The following is a 20,327-nucleotide window of genomic DNA, read 5'->3' on the forward strand; positions in this document are numbered from 1 at the left end:
AGAAACAGAAACAGCTAAAATATAGCCGTGTCCCCCTCAGTCGGTGGCAACAATGCATCTTTAAGTTGGTTTGCCAACCGCCAAAAAACCCTGCAGAAGAAGAAAATGGCAGCGCGCGTTGCTGAACCAAAGACAAAATAAAAACTCTACTCAAAAACAAAACCCCCAAAATACAAAAAAAGGCAACAGAATATGGAATGAAAGTACTTGATGGTAAGAACGTTTTTTTTTTTTTTTCAAGAATTATGATCCTTTTTTTTTTTTTTTTTACAAATTGTTCCTGTCATTTCGCCGGGTTGTTTACATTCTAAGCGGAAATGATTTTGTCGGACGTTTTGTATTAAGTTTTTATTTATCGAATTTGCAAAAAATAAAAATAAAAATGCTCCGTTTCTCAAAATCCAATGAATGTGGATAGAATAAAACAGTTATTCCGGTCAATCTTGTCATACACGGGTTCTAGCCATCAGCTCATGTACGACTCGATTTTGTGGAATAACTGTTAAATAGATTTATACTTCAATTGGTTCAAAGTGTTACATCACTCGTACAGGAAACGGGAAAGTGCTATAGTGTCATAAAATCTAAGAGCCAATCAGATTCCAGTATGCAAATACAGACCGAGCTATACACAGTTTGCCAGTGAAAGGGGGCGGGATCTGTGTTTAGAAGTGTTTCTAATTTGCATATTAATACAAACTGGATTAAAAAAAAAAAAGTGTAATTGCAAAACAACCAATTAGTTAAATGCTGAAAATGTTAGCGATTTTTAGTTTCAAAGAAATTCAATTTGAGCTGTTTCATTAAAAACAAACCTACGAGTTCATCCAGAGTGAGAACTCAGTGACACGTAGCCTACAGCAGTTTCGCTACAGAGTTGTTAGCGACATGCTAATTTAACACCTCAGACTCTGAGCCGTGACCCTTGACCCTGGGATTCCTGTATGTCCTACTTGAACCCCACAGCGATGAGCAGCATGTTATGTTTCCAAAAATAATCGAAAGTAAGCCATCTGGATTAAGTGCTGGCTGATTGGCTGAGGCGTGGGGGCGTGTCTGTTTGCATTAAGATATTGTAATAAGGCGATTTTGATCGAGATTTTAACGTAATATTAACACAGAGCAGTTTTAGAGTGAAATAAATGCGCAGATTTCCGTGTTTCACTGTATTTAAGACACCGCCCTCTAGTGGACATGACCGTATTATGCACAAGTTTACACAGAGTTCAGTTTGCACACTTACTAAAGTACAAATCAGGCTTTTTAATAGAAAACAACTTTTGAAAATGATTTTTCACTTTGGCATGAGTACAAGTTCATGGTTTCTGAAAGCGTGTTCGAGTGTGTGTGTGTGTGTGTGCATAATGATGTCTCCTTGTTTCTCTTCTTCACAACGTTCAGTTCACTGCGAGCTCCATTTAGTCTCACGCAAAAATTTGCATCCAACTTCAAAGGCTTCATTACGGCACTGATCCTTCACAGCTCGTTGTACAGCGGCCTGCACTTGGGCTCCATCTTGTCCTCAAGCACGGCGTCCGGAGCGCAGACCCATGGATCCTCCGTCTCCCACTGCCACTTCACCAGCTGCTCCCTCAGGAGCTCCAACACGGCTTTATGATCAGGATCCGAGGCCAGGTTGGTCTGCTCGGCCGGGTCCGAGTGCGTGTCGAACAGCTCCCAGCGCTCCCTGTAGTAATACTGCCTCAGAGTCTTGAACCAGCGGGTGGGCGTGCCCGCCTGCGTCCTCTGTAGCAGGTCTTGGAAGGTGGGCGAGACGTACAGGTCCTGGTCGATGGGGAAGGGCGAGCGGTAGTTCAGGTTGTGCAGCAGGACGAAGCGGCCGCGCCTCACCGAGCGCATCGGGTAATACATGGTGGCCTCGTGCAGACTCTGACTGCCGAAGGCTGTGTCCCAAATTGGCTCGGAGGACAGAGCAGGGAGCAAGGAGCGACCTGTCAGGTGAACTACAGAGCCGCCGCCGCCGCCGCTCAGGCTGTAGGGAGGATACGGCACGGAGAACCAGTCCAGCAGAGTGGGCGTGATGTCTGAGAGGAAATGAAGAGATTTTACTTCCAGCACGTGAATAAAAACATCAAGTTTTCACACGTGCACATAATGATTCGAATTAGACACTACAGATGAAAAGATGAGAAAAGTGACTGGGGGGGGGGGGGAGCTGTTTTGACGTTGAAACACAAGGATGGGCGGAGCTACGTGTTATACTGCAGCCTGTCAGCAGGGGCGCTAAACCTGTACTGACGAGACATTTTTATACAGTCGATGGCGCTGTTTACACCCGGAATTAGCGTGTCCTGGGTGACCGAGGCAGCTCGAAGTGCATCTGTTCACATGGGCCATGTAGTGCGACACGCGTCTCAAGCGACCACTTGTGATCAGATCTCACTTCCCTGCTCGATATGCAGAGCATTTCTGTTGACAGACCAAATGCGTTGTTGTTGTTGTTTATACCAGATGTGAACAGAGCCACGGATGTACAGTGTCACGTAGAAGGATTAAAGGATATGGGACATGAAACATAAAAGCACACTATATCAGTTTCTTTCCATTAAAAATATGAAATAATTGCATCAACAAATACAAAATCATCTATTAAATTCAGCAAAATCGTTATATTCGTGATGATTATATGGCATTTCTGCTCGAGCCCCGATATGCATATTTTACAACCGGAAGAGCCGCTGTCACGTGATCATACGTCACAAAAACTTTCGGGTACAGCACAAGCGGGTAGATGAATATGGAGAAGTGTGAATCGTGATTATGACGAATGCGACAAAATAGTTTTTGTGTCTTGGATGACAAGAAAATTGTTTCGTTTTTAGAGTGTTTAACGTACATTGAACATCATGGTGTATTGCGACCTCCCAGTCAGTCAGTCAGACACGCTGTCACTCCTGTTAGCAATGTAGCTAGGCTCAGCATGGCCAACGGTATTTTTTGGGGCTGTAGTTAGATGCGACCAAACTCTTCCGCGTTTTTCCTGTTTACATAGGTTTATATGACCAGTGACATGAAACAAAGTTCAGTTACACAAATTGAAACGTGGCGATTTTCTATGCTATGGAAAGTACGCACTATAATGACAGGCGTACTAACACCTTCTGCGCGCTTCGGCAGCGCATTGATACCTTCACTCGGAGTTGTACCATTATTTTTTAGACAGGGCGGACGGACCAGGGCATTCGCCCGCCTGGCCGTGCCCGACGAGGAGCGCTCTCGGCCGGCTTGGGAGGCAGACGGCAGCCCCTCCTGGAAGTGTGGTTTTACCATGGGCCTCATGCGGTAAGGATTAGTATTATAATTTTGGGTGTATCAATTATTGATTATCATAATTCTGACTCGTTTCGCCATTTTGAATGTTTTCATCTCGGACTCTGGAAGCATTGTATCTTGAAAAATATCAGCAAAAAAAAACTAGCTTGCAACGGACTTTAGCTAGATCTATGATGAACTTTCAATGTATGATACAAAAATAATACTTCTTTCAACAGATCATTAGCCTTTGAGCAGAATTGTTTTTAACTTACCAGGAAGTGTTATCCAGCCGACCGCTTTCAGTTTCATGAGGGCTGAATGAACCCTCACTCTCAGAATCATCTGACCCGTCAGAGTAAAGACAAGATCCATGTTCATGTGAATTTCCAGCTATCGGTTCGAATTGATAGGGTCTAACTTCACATCTCTGTGAAACATCGGGAATGTCACTGTCGATGGTGTCCATTTCGGTAACCTGTTTACATTAGATTCCCAAGCGCTGGCTCCTTGGAAAGTTTTTGTGACGTCACGGGTCACGTGACCACCTAGCTCATTAACGAATCCTTGTTTTACGCTGATGTATAAAAAAGTTGAATAATGTGATGATTTTCACATTTTTGACGCCCTGCAGTGATTTAGATCAGTGGTTCTTAACTGGAACAGTCTTGGGACCCACAATTTTCCATGGTCATTAGGTCGCGACCCAATTTTTTTTAGCGTTCAAGTCAATTTAATGTAATTCTCAAAATATAACCATAATATGTAATAATAACAATTATTATTATTATTATTATTATTATTATCATCTCATCTCATTATCTGTAGCCGCTTTATCCTGTTCTACAGGGTCGCAGGCAAGCTGGAGCCTATCCCAGCTGACTACGGGTGAAAGGCGGGGTACACCCTGGACAAGTCGCCAGGTCATCACAGGGATTATTATTATTATTATTATTATTATTATTATTATACCTGTGTTTGCATCTGCATGGCCATTATATGCTGTATGTCTGATCAATAAACATAGGCAAAATGACGGCTTCATGCTCTCATGTGCAAGTGTCTCACCACATACCACACAGATGGGTTTCTGTACCATTTTGTCCTCAACACAACTAAATCCATATTTCAAATATTCGGGGTCGTACCGTTGTTTCAACATGTTGTTCACCACTCAAATGACTAGCACGCACGTTATGTCGCATAAACATTGTGTCTATGGCAACAGATGACACAGAGCTGGAATCGTCTATCAAAATAAGAGTTGTAAATTGTCGCAGAAAAAAGTTGCACTTTTTTTTAGTGAATCAATGAATTAGCATTTTTTTTACACCACAGCTCCGCGACCCACCCAGGACCCCTCCGCGACCCACTTTTGGGTCGCGACCCACCAGTTAAGAAACACTGATTTAGATGGCATTTCTTATGTCCTTTATACATACACTGGCAGTCAATGAAAAAGTCCAGGTCAATAATTCAACATATTATGCAATATGGAGTTGGGGAAATGTTTGTTTTGAGATGTTTCTATTGAATAGCGTGCACAGAAGTCATTAATGAGTTCTCCTCAATCCAAACCTTTTTCAATAGTCTTCAGGGAGTGGTCTTTAGGAATCAGCTCAAAGTGCTGTTTTGGAGAAAAACAAAAATTTGTACACGGTTGAAAGGATGGGTTGGATAGCCTTTATTAAGGCCATGAAAAAGCTGACTTTTGTATTCCTTATGTCCAAGATGCCACGGTTAAATCCAGATGACAGACGGCGGGCCCTCGGCATGGTGCAAGCCGGCCTAAGTTTTTCAGAAGTTGGGCATCGATTGAATGTCCAAACCCTGCCATGGCCTGCGTGTTCACCTGATCTCAATCCCATTGAGCATCACCTTGGTGTTCAGATCCAGAACCGTGTTCCTCGTCCCATGAACAGAGGTCAACTGATCCAGGCTCTTCAAGAGGAGTGGCAGGCCATTCCACAAAACAGGATTCGCCGTTTGATACGCAGTATGCGTCGCAGACTGACGGCTTGTATTGCTGTTGGCGGGGACAATACTCGGTACTGAAGCTGCAACTTTCCAATTACAGGGTATCCATTTTGTTCGGACTGTACATTATCAAAGCTCACAACAATTGTCATTTTTTTGTTTATTCATCTCGAGTTAAATGTCAGTATATTGATCTGTAAGCTTCTAGTACATGATTTCATAGCTTATGAATAAAATTTTCATAAATGTCACCTGGACATTTTCATTGACTGTCAGTGTAATTATGCCCAGAAAAAAAATCCATGTCCCATGTCCTTTAAGGCAGCTGGGCCATAGAAGGTTCACGCTGCACGCGTGTAAAGAAAAGTGGACAAACGTAGCATGACTTGCTCTGGGCCATAGAACGGCGTTCACGTTGCACACTTCACGCGTGAAGCGTGAAATGAACATGCACACTTTTTTCTAGGCGTGAAGATGGAAATTCCAGTCAATGCATGCGGTCACCGCCGCGCCAGCCAATCAGAACGGGTCTAGGGAGATAACTCTATGCTTTCAGGGGAAAACTTCAGAAAAAATATAATTGAATGGTATAATTGAAAAATAGTTCTTCATCGGGATTGTCAAGCAGATTATAGAATGTTCGGTGAAATTCACCACGGGTTTCTCTCAGAAGGAAGTGTTCTCGGCTCCAAATTCTGTTCCTTTTTCTCTTCCTCTGTCTCAGTAAAAGCAGAATGAGGCAATCGTCGTCATCCGAAGAGTCCATATTGTTGGTTACTCGGTCAAAGTAGAACAGACGCAACACGTGAACATCCAAGCATGAAGTTTAATGGCCCAGGGTCCGGTTCTTCACGTGAACGTGTAGCGTGCAGCGTGAACCTTCTATGGCCCAGCTGCCTAAGATCTGCTCTGTGTAAATGGCGCCATCTTGTGGTCATAAAGCGTAACATCATGCAGCGTCTCACCTAGCAGGCTGACGTAGGCGTCGCTCGTCTGTCCCCAGCGCTGTCGCTGTTCAGGTGAGGAGACGATCATGGGTTCGGCCACGCCCGAGTCGTACAGGTTGGTCCGTCCGTTAGGAAACGGGATTCCGTTATCAGAGCTGTACATCACCAACGTGTCGTTCTCAAACCCAGCGTCCCTCAACTCCTGCAGGACCAAACCAATACCTGCAGGAAGTGTGTGGAGGAGAGGAATTAAAAAAAAAAAAAAACACCACTGAACCAGAAAATAAATAAAAAGATACATGTTTACAGCATAATATTATTATGAATAGATCAGTCTATGTCCGGTGAAGAAGAGTGAGACACTCGCCCTGGTCCAGTCTGCTGACGGTGGTGTACTGAGCAGCGAGATCCGCCCGAGCAGCCGGAGTGTCTGGGACGAAATACGGCACCTGACGAGGAAACCCACAACAATGACGACAAATTGCTTCGTTAATTAAATAAAATAACACACAAAGAAATGAAAACTGGACTAAAACTCTGAGGAGCAGCGTCCCGTCATCTCGATCTTTAAACTTCAGAATAGACATGTTCAGATCCCGGAGCCGCTCGTCTCACCTCGACCTGCTCGGGTGTGTAGTGTTGCGGCTGCCAGTCGGGAATTCTGCCCATTCCGCTCTCTCCGTTCCCGAACTTCTCACAGAACGAGCCGTACTGAGGCTGCGAATGGCCACAGCGGTGCGGGTCGTGAAACGCTACGTATAGGAAGAAGGATCGAGTCTCTCCTCCGCTTCTCTCCTCCTCTCGGTGTTCCTGCAGAAACTTCCGGACCAGCAGTTTGATCCGGGTGATGTTGCGTCCTACCTGCAGGACCGAGCCGTTCTCCTCCGTGTAGGCGAAGTCGAAGGGGTACACGGAGCTCGGCCCTACGTGCTTCTTCCCGATGATGCCTGAAGAAGAAGACGACAGTCACGCCATGATTTTTGTCACGACTTTATGGTTCAGAAATGTGTAAATATATCAGGAAGTGGCTTTTTAAAAGTGGCAGATCCCTCGTGAGGAACGTCATCCTGCTCTGATAATCAGCATTGATTGGTAATACTAAAATGCGGTGATGTCAGCTGTTGTGTAACAGTCATGACGCTGTACTGTAGGTGTCGGTGACGTCATGTCGTTTTTCTCACCCGTGCGGATGTTGGATTGCTTCAGTAACAGCGGGAGGCTCTGCACGCCGTCAAACGAGTTAAAGTGATGCACACCCTGATGAAGCCCGTACATCCCGTTCTGGTGCTGAGAGGACAGAAAAAAAACAAAAGGACACAAAATGACTCACCCGTCATCAGAAAACAGTCACGTGACGAGGAACCTGAGACGCCGTGTTCGGACCTGTGGTAATCCGGTGAGGATGGTGGAGCGACTGGGCGAGCAGCTGCTCACGGAGGTGAAGGCGTTTCGGAAAATGACGCTGCGTCGAGCCAGAGCGCTCAGGTGTGGAGTTCGGACCACCGTGTTGTTGTAGACCTCCGTCTCGAACCCGGCATCATCGGCTGCAGGGCGAACAAACGCAACACCACCATCACCACTCGCAAAGCGGCTTCTGAAATCTCAAGACGCTTAGTTACAATCTCGGTGTAGGAAATGAGGCCGGACCAACGGACACTGACCGGGAATTTTCGTATTTGTCCATCTGTATTTTAAAAGCATCAAACGGGATGGCCCATGAAAAATCAAAGATTTTACGTCTAATTTTCTTCCGAATGTTACACTGGTCGAATACGTTATGTCGTAACACGGCCTGCGATTGGCCGATCGCAGACGCTCTCGATGAACGACAAGTTGCCTCTCATCAGCGAGTAGCAGTGCATTCTGGCCTGACACCATGTGACGCTGTGACCAGCTGGATAGGTTTACTACTAACGGTAAAACAAAAAATAGACCACTACAGGTTTTGGACCCTGACAAAGGCCAAATCCCATTTCACCCCTTGGACCAACCCCTTGGCCCTTCCCCTCCATTTTGCGCGTTCACGTGAAGGGGTAGGGGTATCCCAATCCCAGTTAACGCGGAGGGGTAGGGGAAGGGGTAGGGCTTCTGTACCCCTCCAAACGGAGATTTTCCTGGAGCTGACTCCGAACGAAGGGGTTTGAGTGATTTCCCACAATGCCATGCGGATTTCAGCGAGATTTCATGCGGATTTCAGAAAGATGGCGGTTCCCGCGGCGAAAGATTGTCATAAATGTATTTTCTCCATTATTTACGTGTTTTAAGTTGTTATCCAGAGGAAACACGCCGCTTGATTCGCTTTCGAGCTGAGAATGAGCAGCGATTTCTGAAATCCAAGCTGCTGCTAAAAAGCTTTGGGAGTGAGTATTGTTTTCGGTTGCTTGACTGCGTACGTTTTGTTCTGTTATTCTCGCTTTTATTGTTTACATGAGTGTTCTGACACCTCATTCTGTCGGATGTGGTGCACGAAGCGCCAAAGATATCCCATTCAGTGGTGTTAGTTAACAAATCACACCCTGCCAGCAGAGATTTCTGGTTCTGGCTCTGACTGTAGCGGCTGGTCGCAGCCAATGACGCATTTGGTCGCGTTTTGCTAACGTAAACGCTGACGGAGGTACGCGATGACGTATGCGATCGTTGAAGGGCTATCCCAATACGTAGGGGTTGAATTTCAAGCCCTATCCCTTGTAGCTCAGTTTCAAGGGGAAGGGCCAAGGGGAAGGGGGAGGGGAAGGGGTAGAAATTAGAATTGGGATTGGGCCAAAGTGTCTTTTTTTCTTCCCATCGTATTTTAACCCTCTGGGGTCGAGAGCTTCTCCGGTGAAGCTCGGCAGGTTTAGAATGGACTTAGCTCAATATCTTTGCGAGTTTTTAATCATACATGCATGATAAACATATTAACAGAAACTTTAGACTTGACACTTTCCTCTGTGCTCACTGACAATCTTATAGTTTTTAAATTACCTAAATTAGATGAAACATAAAACTCGTCCCATTCCTCAGTTACACCGGAGTCGGAGCGCCGAGTGCACACTTACACATTCATAAAAGACTGTTCCCATGGTAACACCATGATAATCACGTTCACTCTTTCGATTTGTTTCTCTTTCACTGCGTTTTCTTCTATTTTCTAAGTTCCAGTGCAGCAGATTTGAGCCTGAATGCCGAATGATATGACCCTGTCGAGTTCGGAGTCATTTCAAACGTCATTTTGTCACAAAGCTACTTGGAATCTCACCTCATTTCATTATCTTTAGCCGCTTTATCCTGTCCTACAGGGTCGCGGGCGAGCTGGAGCCTATCCCAGCTGACTACGGGTGAAAGGCGGGGTACACCCTGGACAAGTCGCCAGGTCATCACAGGGCTGACACATAGACACAGACAACCATTCACACTCACATTCACACCTACGCTCAATTTAGAGTCACCAGTTAACCTAACCTGCATGTCTTTGGACTGTGGGGGAAACCGGAGCACCCGGAGGAAACCCACGCGGACACGGGGAGAACATGCAAACTCCACACAGAAAGGCCCTCGCCGGCCCCGGGGCTCGAACCCGGACCTTCTTGCTGTGAGGCGACAGCGCTAACCACTACACCACCGTGCCGCCCTACTTGGAATCTTGTCCTCAAAATTTTAACTCCATTCTGTAAGAATAGTTGTATTGTTAATTATTCAATTGCTTATAGAATTAGTATAAAACAGTCATTGTTGCCAGGATGTTTCATGAGTGTTATTATAGTACCGATATATGAGGACCAGTAAGTTAGTAAGTTGTAACCAACTGGACCATCCTTACCTCCCCCTGGACTTTGTTCTACACATGGAACTGACCTGTGTGCGCGACTGTTTTCTTGGGTAGAACTTTAAGCAGGGGCGGCACGGTGGTGTAGTGGTTAGCGCTGTCGCCTCACAGCAAGAAGGTCCTGGGTTCGAGCCCCGGGGCCGGCGAGGGCCTTTCTGTGTGGAGTTTGCATGTTCTCCCCGTGTCCGCGTGGGTTTCCTCCGGGTGCTCCGGTTTCCCCCACAGTCCAAAGACATGCAGGTTAGGTTAACTGGTGACTCTAAATTGAGCGTAGGTGTGAATGTGAGTGTGAATGGTTGTCTGTGTCTATGTGTCAGCCCTATGATGACCTGGTGACTTGTCCAGGGTGAACCCCGCCTTTCACCCGTAGTCAGCTGGGATAGGCTCCAGCTTGCCTGCGACCCTGTAGAACAGGATAAAGCGGCTACAGATAATGAGATGAGATGAGAACTTTAAGCAGGATTTTCTTGAACCTTCTGACATTTTCTTCTCATCTCATCTCATTATCTGTAGCCGCTTTATCCTTCTACAGGGTCGCAGGCAAGCTGGAGCCTATCCCAGCTGACTACGGGCGAAAGGCGGGGTACACCCTGGACAAGTCGCCAGGTCATCACAGGGCTGACACATAGACACAGACAACCATTCACACTCACATTCACACCTACGGTCAATTTAGAGTCACCAATTAGCCTAACCTGCATGTCTTTGGACTGTGGGGGAAACCGGAGCACCCGGAGGAAACCCACGCGGACACGGGGAGAACATGCAAACTCCACACAGAAAGGCCCTCGCCGGCCACGGGGCTCGAACCCAGGACCTTCTTGCTGTGAGGCGACAGCGCTAACCACTACACCACCGTGCCGCCTGACATTTTCTTGTAAGTTATTTTGAATTTGTAGTGTAATTAGCAACTAATCTCGAGTATAATTTGGCCTTTGAAGATCACGAAAATGTGCCTGGAAATAGCTGAGAAGCATCTAAAGCCCTTCAGCTTCTGGGCCCCGAAGGTGGCCCCCGGGGCCCCTGACCGCATTGCTCTGGGCCTTTGGCTCATCGTTCGGACAGACAACATTTCGGACTTATCTGTTTAAAATTCCTGATTTCCCATAAACTAAATACATCCTCCTCCATCACAGATTCAAATATGATGAATTTGTTATTAATTCTTTTTCAGTAACTGATGTAACAAACGTTACTGTGCATTATTAACTAATACTGCAAGTGCAGCAGTAAACAATCAGTTACTACTTCATTAGACGCTTGTTTGTTTGTTTGTTTGTTACCGATGATGAGGAGCGCGTGCCTCCGACACTCTCCCACAGCACACACCAGTAAAACCAGTCCCACCAGTCCAGGCCCCCACTGGAACCAACTCGCCTTCACGTCCGCCATTTTAAACCAAATCTTTGTGTGTGCTGGCTTTAAATCGCGCTTCCTGTCTCCCTGTGAAGCTCCACAGACTCTCTCACTGCCTTTAACAACATCATTCCATTTTCAAACGATAAAATAAACTCATAAACTCCAGCCGACATAAACACAGACTTCCGCATTCGTGTGTCACGTGACAGGAATCATATGACCACCAGGGTTGCCATTTTGAAAAACTCACCATCTTCAGGGTTTTTTTTTTTTTTGGAAGGATGATTCCATTTGATCTTATTGGCTGATGTTTACCCGAATAATATTTAATTGTTTGATAATTTACATCTATTGTTCAAGTCAGGCGGCACGGTGGTGTAGTGGTTAGCGCTGTCGCCTCACAGCAAGAAGGGTTCGAGCCCCGTGGCCGGCGAGGGCCTTTCTGTGTGGAGTTTGCATGTTCTCCCCGTGTCCGCGTGGGTTTCCTCCGGGTGCTCCGGTTTCCCCCACAGTCCAAAGACATGCAGGTTAGGTTAACTGGTGACTCTAAATTGAGCGTAGGTGTGAATGTGAGTGTGAATGGTTGTCTGTGTCTATGTGTCAGCCCTGTGATGACCTGGCGACTTGTCCAGGGTGAACCCCGCCTTTCACCCGTAGTCAGCTGAGATAGGTTCCAGCTTGCCCGCGACCCTGTAGGACAGGATAAAGCGGCTACAGATAATGAGATGAGATGAGATGAGATGTTCAAGTCAAAAATCTTCACCATGTGCTTTAATCGATTTAATAAGTGTTGCATTATATTTCATTTTCATCATGGTTTATTTTATAACAAATAAAATTCCCACATTGAATTAATTAGCTGCTTGTTACTAAATTAAATTAATCTTCTTTATCTGAGAATTTAACAAATCACTTCATAATGAGCGCCAAAATTTTATTATTTTTCTTTGCAAGTGCTACATATCCAGTATTGTAGTCGAGTCACTAAACCTTGAGCCCGAGCCCAGTCTCGAGTCCCCACTGTTCAAGTCCGAGTCATTAAAGAAAATCTCCAGTCGAGTCGAAGAACAAGACTGCAGCCGCACCATGTGCCGGTGGCTGTTGCTGACTTTATGTGAAAGCGTTTCTGCTACTGCGTTGGACTAACGTTCCTGCTCGACTGCCCCATTTTAGTTAACAGGCTACAGATAAAAAGCTTGTTCATCGCTCAGCAAGCCCCGGCCACTATCAACAGGGCAATGAACGTGAGAGAGGGTTAACACTAGCTAGTTCATCGCTCAGCAAGCCCCGCCTACTATCAACAGAGCAATGAACATAGTGTATCACTTCCTTCTCTGGGTGGAGTCTTGCCAAATGACGATTGAAGTTCGAAGTTGTCCCCGTGGTCGCCTTGATAGTTCTACATATGGAACACATAACAGTCTGGTTTTTCCCACCGCATGAGAAGTCTGTATAAGCGAAGCGGACAATTCTAGCAGCGTTCTCTCCAGGCATTTTCGCACCATTAATGTTAGTTTGTTCCTGAACATGACGTATAAACAAGTGAATGTGCATTCTCTTGCACGAAATTAGTCTAAAAATGAACGTAGATAGAAATATAAATATCTTGCGCCAAATTATTATGGCATGTTCCAAAAAATAAAGCAAAAATCCGAGTCCTCACCTCCAATTTACGAGTCCGAATGCAGTTAATGCACGAGTCCGAGTCATCAGTGCTCAAGTCCAAGTCAAGTCACGAGTCCTTAAAATTAGGGCACGAGTCGGACTCGAGTATGACAAGCCTGGTACACACGTCATTAGAAAATTCATCTATACAGATAAAATCTATCTATCTATCTATCTATCTATCTATCTATCTATCTATCTATCTATCTATCTATCTATCTATCTATCTATCTATTACTCATTCAGCTACATTTATATGATGTTTAGTGTGACTGAGTTTGACATTCATTCAGTAGAGTTACAGTTAGGTCTTTCTGAGAGAGAGAGAGAGAGAGAGAGAGAGAGAGAGAGAGAGAGTGTTTTTCAATCCTGTCAACGCTGACCAAAACTTCTAGCAGTCTTCTCAGTGTTATCTCACATCACAATCTAAGAATTTCATTGTACATGGAAGTTTGTTATAAACGCTCATTTCCACTTGGGAGGGGGAAAAAATGCATAACTGCTGTTTGTTTTCTTAAATTCTTACAAAACGTATGTCAGAATTTGTGATGGCAGTAAGAATTTTGAGATAACAATAGAATGTGAGATATTTACATGATATTTACATTCTCACATTCTGACTTATTTTCTCACAAATTCTTACATAAGTTTTCTAAGAATTTAAGATTAATGTGAGATAATAAATCTGAATGATATAATAAGTAAAAAAGTTTGATGCAGTAAGTCAGAATGCAGCAAAGTAAAAAAAAATCAGTAGATTTATTTATTTTTTAAGTAGAAGTTTGAAATATTAAATCAGAATTTGATTTGAATTGTGTCAGGTAATAAGTCAGAATTTGAGATAATAGAATTTAGAATGCAACGAGTCAGAAATCAGAAACAAGTCAATGAAGGAATTCAAAATTTTCCAATAAATTAGAATGAGATAATTAAACACCAGTGAGTTCACCAATGGGGACTCCATGGATTAATGGTTAGAGAAGTGGCTTTAGGACCAAAAGGTCATTGTTCAAGTCCCTGGACCAGCAGGAGTGGCTGATGTGCAAGGTACCTCACCCCTAACTGCTCTCCAGGCTGCTCTGGGTATCTGGATAAGAGCGTCTGCTAAATGTCTGTAATGTAATAAGTTAAACATCTAGGATAATGAGTTTTGATATAAGTCAGAATTATATAATCAGCAAAAAGTTTGAGATAATAAATCAAATGTCATAATTTTCAGATCAGTAAAAACTCGTCGTCACTGCTAAACCAGATCTGGGCTTGAGGCAAACCATGTTGGATAGACTTGCAGCAGTCAGGTGGCCAGTTCCTTCTGCACACACACACACACACACACACACACACACACACACCTATGGGCAGTTTAGAGTAGCCAGTTAACCAAACTGCATGTCTTTGAACTATGGGAGGAAACCGGAGCACGCAGAGGAAACCCACGCAGACACGGGGAAAACATGCAAACTCCACACAGAAAGGCCCCAGTTGGCTGCGAAGCTCGAACTAACACCAGTGAGTTCACCAATGGGGACTCCATGGATTAATGGTTAGAGAAGTGGCTTTAGGACCAAAAGGTCATTGTTCAAGTCCCTGGACCAGCAGGAGTGGCTGATGTGCAAGTCACCCCTAACTGCTCTCCAGGCTGCTCTGGGTATCTGGATAAGAGCGTCTGTAAATGGTGTTGCTGTGAGGCAACACTGCAAACCACTACGCCACCGCGCCGCCCACAAGCAAAAGCTACTACATCAAAAATGAAATATACAATTGATTCTGCCAGAAATAAAGAAAAACTACGTTACACAATTTAATTTCTATCTATCGGAAATGGGATTCCATAACCTGTGCATAAAGGATGATAAAAAAGTCAAAGTCCCTCTCACGCCAGAATCTGGTCTTCCCAGGCAGTCTTGTGTCCCAGTACTAACCAGCTCTTTAAGGCGTATGGGTGTGGCACTGATCTTTATTTCTATAGCCCTTGGCCTCTTGCCTATACAGCTAGGGTTACAGTGGGGGGAGGGTCCTCTGGTAACTGCGAGAGTTTGACTTCCCACTCACACCTATGTTGCAGCGTGCCTTGCCAGATGGATGCAGTAGGTACCATTTTTACAATGGTCTTTGGTATGACTCGACCGTGAGTAGAACTCACAATCTCCCGATCGAGAGGCGGACACGCTAACCACTAGGCCAACTCACAGTAAAAGATGATAAACTTCTAGAATTTTGAGGGTTTGAAAAAAAATCGGTCCCCTATGGGTCCAAGTGGCTCCTGTTTATAAATAAAATAGTTTTCTGATCCCATGTCCAGACAGTAAATACAGCATATATATTTACTCTATGAGGCAGTAGCCACAAAAATGAAGCGTAATTCAAAAATCTCATCATCTCTAGCAGCTTTATCCTGTTCTACAGGGTCGCGGGCAAGCTGGAGCCTATCCCAGCTGACTACGGGTGAAAGGCGGGGTACACCCTGGACAAGTCGCCAGGTCATCACAGGGCTGACACATAGACACAGACAACCATTCACACTCACATTCACACCTACGCTCAATTTAGAGTCACCAGTTAATCTAACCTGCATGTCTTTGGACTGTGGGGGAAACCGGAGCACCCGGAGGAAACCCACACGGAGAACATGCAAACTCCACACAGAAAGGCCCTCGCCGGCCACGGGGCTCGAACCCGGACCTTCTTGCTGTGAGGCGACAGTGCTAACCACTACACCACCGTGGCGCCCCTAGAAGTAAAATATACTTTATATTATTCTACTCTTACAGTTTTCGAAACTGAAACCTCCGAACTGCTGTCGCCATGACCCGACCTCTTGTTTCCTGGAAATGGCCCAGCGCTAGAGCTCAGTGGTCTCAGTACTCTTTTCAACAGCTTCCCGTAACAACTCGGAAGTGCGTCACATCGACATCACACATGGGACCACTGGCTGAAGAAGGCAAGGAAAGGGGGCCGACCTGGAGTAGATTTTAAAATAGGAATGCACTTTCCCTCGGTAATCAGCATAAACATGTCTGAAAGCGATTTCTTTAGTCCATTTATTTTGAATGGTGAACTGAATTGTATACACTCACTGGTCATTTGAATAGGAACACCTGTATGCGCATGCGCAGTTGCGCTATTCTTGCACTCGTTCTTAGGGTAGTATCTCACTGGGCTGCGACAGCCCGCGACTAGTTGGAGACACAACAATTTTTTTGAAACATTTCTTTATTAAGGTTTTGTTCTTTTGTACAAACACACAACAACCCCAATCCCAAGGCACAAACTGAAATTATCTAGAAAGTCTCCCCTGAGAGCATCAGCTCCGTAGAAGTATCCACCTAATGTAAAGATATAAAGACTCATGAAGACAGTAAGTCCACATTATGTAGTCCAAAAACAACCCACATGTACAGTGGGGCAAAAAAGTATTTAGTCAGCCACCAATTGTGCAAGTTCTCCCACTTAAAAAGATGAGAGAGGCCTGTAATTTTCATCATAGGTATGCCTCAACTATGAGAGACAGAATGGGGGGAAAGAATCCAGGAAATCACATTGTAGGATTTTTAATGAATTAATTGGTAAATTCCTCGGTAAAATAAGCATTTGGTCACCTACAAACAAGCAAGATTTCTGGCTCTCACAGACCTGTAACTTCTTCTTTAAGAGGCTCCTCTGTCCTCCACTCATTACCTGTATTAATGGCACCTGTTTGAACTTGTTATCAGTATAAAAGACACCTGTCCACAACCTCAAACAGTCACACTCCAAACTCCACTATGGCCAAGACCAAAGAGCTGTCAAAGGACACCAGAAACAAAATTGTAGACCTGCACCAGGCTGGGAAGACTGAATCGATTGCAATAGGTAAGCAGCTTGGTGTGAAGAAATCAACTGTGGGAGCAATTATTAGAAAATGGAAGACATACAAGACCACTGATAATCTCCCTCGATCTGGGGCTCCACGCAAGATCTCACCCCGTGGGGTCAAAATGATCACAAGAACGGTGAGCAAAAATCCCAGAACCACACGGGGGGACCTAGTGAATGACCTGCAGAGAGCTGGGACCAAAGTAACAAAGGCTACCATCAGTAACACACTACGCCGCCAGGGACTCAAATCCTGCAGTGCCAGACGTGTCCCCCTGCTTAAGCCAGTACATGTCCAGGCCCGTCTGAAGTTTGCTAGAGAGCATTTGGATGATCCAGAAGAGGATTGGGAGAATGTCATATGGTCAGATGAAACCAAAATAGAACTTTTTGGTAAAAACTCAACTTGTCGTGTTTGGAGGAGAAAGAATGCTGAGTTGCATCCAAAGAACACCAGACCTACTGTGAAGCATGGGGGTGGAAACATCATGCTTTGGGGCTGTTTTTCTGCAAAGGGACCAGGACGACTGATCCGTGTAAAGGAAAGAATGAATGGGGCCATGTATCGTGAGATTTTGAGTGAAAACCTCCTTCCATCAGCAAGGGCATTGAAGATGAAACATGGCTGGGTCTTTCAGCATGACACTGATCCCAAACACACCACCCGGGCAACGAAGGAATGGCTTCGTAAGAAGCATTTCAAGATCCTGGAGTGGCCTAGCCAGTCTCCAGATCTCAACCCCATAGAAAATCTTTGGAGGGAGTTGAAAGTCCGTGTTGCCCAGCGACAGCCCCAAAACATCACTGCTCTAGAGGAGATCTGCATGGAGGAATGGGCCAAAATACCAGCAACAGTGTGTGAAAACCTTGTGAAGACTTACAGGAAACGTTTGACCTCTGTCATTGCCAACAAAGGGTATATAACAAAGTACTGAGATGAACTTTTGTTATTGACCAAATACTTATTTTCCACCATAATTTGCAAATAAATTCTTTAAAAATCAGACAATGTGATTTTTCTGGATTTTTTTTTCTCATTCTGTCTCTCATAGTTGAAGTGTACCTATGATGAAAATTACAGGCCTCTCTCATCTTTTTAAGTGGGAGAACTTGCACAATTGGTGACTGACTAAATACTTTTTTGCCCCACTGTATGTTCCAAGACACGTATGTCTAAGCCTCAACACAATACACGCAGACAAAAACAATCAGTGAAGTGCTGTAAAGGTTATGGGCTCTTTGAAAAGGGGAGAAAGGAACATACATACATAAAAAGAAAAAAAATGGGGGGCTCATTTCAAATTCCAACAATTACCCAGCCTTCTACTTCAATATTATTATTTTCAAGAAAGTCACAAAATATGTCCCAGATCCTCCAAAACTTGTCTAGCTTGCCTTTTGTGGTATAACTTATTCTCTCCAAAGCAAAATAAAAGCACATTCCTTTCAACCAATGCGCTAAAACACAGGGCACTTCTGTTTTCCATGCCTTGGCCAGACAGCGTTTAGCCTCCAAAAAACAAATATTCAGCAAGTGTTGTACATTATTAAAGGGGGTGAAGTCTTCTGGATAGATGTGCAGTAGGCATAGTTTTGGTTTAAGGGGCACCTCTTCCTCAATTATCTGACTAACAATCTCTATCACTTTCTTCCAAAATGATAAGGTTTGTGGACACTCCCACATACAGTGAAATAAAGACCCTTTGTCGTGTTTACATTTAAAACAAGTGTCTGGAATGTTGGGATTAAATCGGCGTAGCTTGGCTGGAGTAATGTATAGTCTATTCAACCATTTGTATTGAAGTAGTTTAGAGTTTGTATTCATGGTTTGTGACTGGGCTAAAATATATGTTTCAGACCACTCTTCCTCTGTGATATGCTCCTGTAAGTCTGTCTTCCAAGCTTGAAGGATGTTATGTGATGATTCTGAGGATTTACTTACCAGGAGATTATACAATATAGAGACCTGTCCTCTGGAGTGTAAAAAATTGAGAATGAATTTTTCTAAAGTAGAAAGAGGGGGGGCAGTTGTAAGCTGTAACATTGGCTGCTCAGGATAAAGCTTCTCAATTGCAAATATTTAAAGAAATGTTTAGAAGGGATTGTGTGGAGACACAACAATTGCGATAAAATACGCGAATTAGCAACAAGTTTCATTTGGAATCGCGCTGAACTGATATCTGCATATTTTACCACAACTGTTGTGTCTCCAACTAGTCGCAGGCTGTCGCAGCCCGGCTTTCCTTCGGCAGGTAGGGAAGTAGAGGAAGCCTCACGGAAACTGACTCGAGAAGGGTTCGCGACGGCTTTGCGACACATCTGCGGCTATTTTGAGAGAAATTCTCATCTCATCTCATTATCTGTAGCCGCTTTATCCTGTTCTACAGGGTCGCAGGCGAGCTAGAGCCTATCCCAGCTGACTACGGGCGAAAGGCGGGGTACACCCTGGACAAGTCGCCAGGTCATCACAGGGCTGACACATAGACACAGACAACCATTCACACTCACATTCACACCTACGCTCAATTTAGGCCGAATCCCATTTCACCCCTTGGACCAACCCCTTGGCCCTTCCCCTCCATTTTGCGCGTTCACGTGAAGGGGTAGGGGTATCCCAATCCCAGTTAACGCGGAGGGGTAGGGGAAGGGGTAGGGCTTCTGTACCCCTCCAAACGGAGATTTTCCTGGAGCTGACTCCGAACGAAGGGGTTTGAGTGATTTCCCACAATGCCATGCGGATTTCAGTGAGATTTCATGCGGATTTCAGAAAGATGGCGGTTCCCGTGGCGAAAGATTGTCATAAATGTATTTTCTCCATTATTTACATGTTTTAAGTTGTTATCCAGAGGAAACACGCCGCTTGATTCGCTTTCGAGCTGAGAATGAGCAGCGATTTCTGAAATCCAAGCTGCTGCTAAAAAGCTTTGGGAGTGAGTATTGTTTTCGGTTGCTTGACTGCGTACGTTTTGTTCTGTTATTCTCGCTTTTATTGTTTACATGAGTGTTCTGACACCTCATTCTGTCGGATGTGGTGCACGAAGCGCCAAAGATATCCCATTCAGTGGTGTTGTTAGTTAACAAATCACACCCTGCCAGCAGAGATCTCTGGCTCTGACTGTAGCGGCTGGTCGCAGCCAATGACGCATTTGGTCGCGTTTTGCTAACGTAAACGCTGACGGAGGTACGCGATGACGTATGCGATCGTTGAAGGGCTATCCCAATACGTAAGGGTTGAATTTCAAGCCCTATCCCTTGTAGCTCAGTTTCAAGGGGAAGGGCCAAGGGGAAGGGGGAGGGGAAGGGGGAGGGGAAGGGGTAGAAATTAGAATTGGGACTGGGCCTTAGAGTCACCAGTTAACCTAACCTGCATGTCTTTGGACTGTGGGGGAAACCGGAGCACCCGGAGGAAACCCACGCGGATAGCATACAAACTCCGCACAGAAAGG

The 20,327-nt window shown here is 44.9% G+C and overlaps 1 protein-coding gene across 1 annotated transcript; it reads right to left on the minus strand.

The window, feature by feature from the left end:
- Positions 1-1,243: 1,243 nt before the first annotated feature.
- On the minus strand, positions 1,244-11,572 carry sgsh (N-sulfoglucosamine sulfohydrolase (sulfamidase)). Its single transcript, XM_060912088.1, has 7 exons — positions 11,286-11,572; positions 7,581-7,741; positions 7,379-7,484; positions 6,813-7,144; positions 6,565-6,646; positions 6,216-6,419; positions 1,244-2,045 (listed from the first exon to the last, which is right to left on the minus strand). The coding sequence occupies exons 1-7, from the start codon at positions 11,392-11,394 to the stop codon at positions 1,477-1,479; spliced, it is 1,563 nt and encodes a 520-aa protein (XP_060768071.1). The 5' UTR covers positions 11,395-11,572; the 3' UTR covers positions 1,244-1,476.
- Between the last annotated feature and the right edge of the window lie 8,755 nt (positions 11,573-20,327).

The sequence above is a fragment of the Neoarius graeffei genome, chromosome 27 (assembly GCF_027579695.1).
Source record: "Neoarius graeffei isolate fNeoGra1 chromosome 27, fNeoGra1.pri, whole genome shotgun sequence".
NCBI lineage: Eukaryota > Metazoa > Chordata > Actinopteri > Siluriformes > Ariidae > Neoarius > Neoarius graeffei.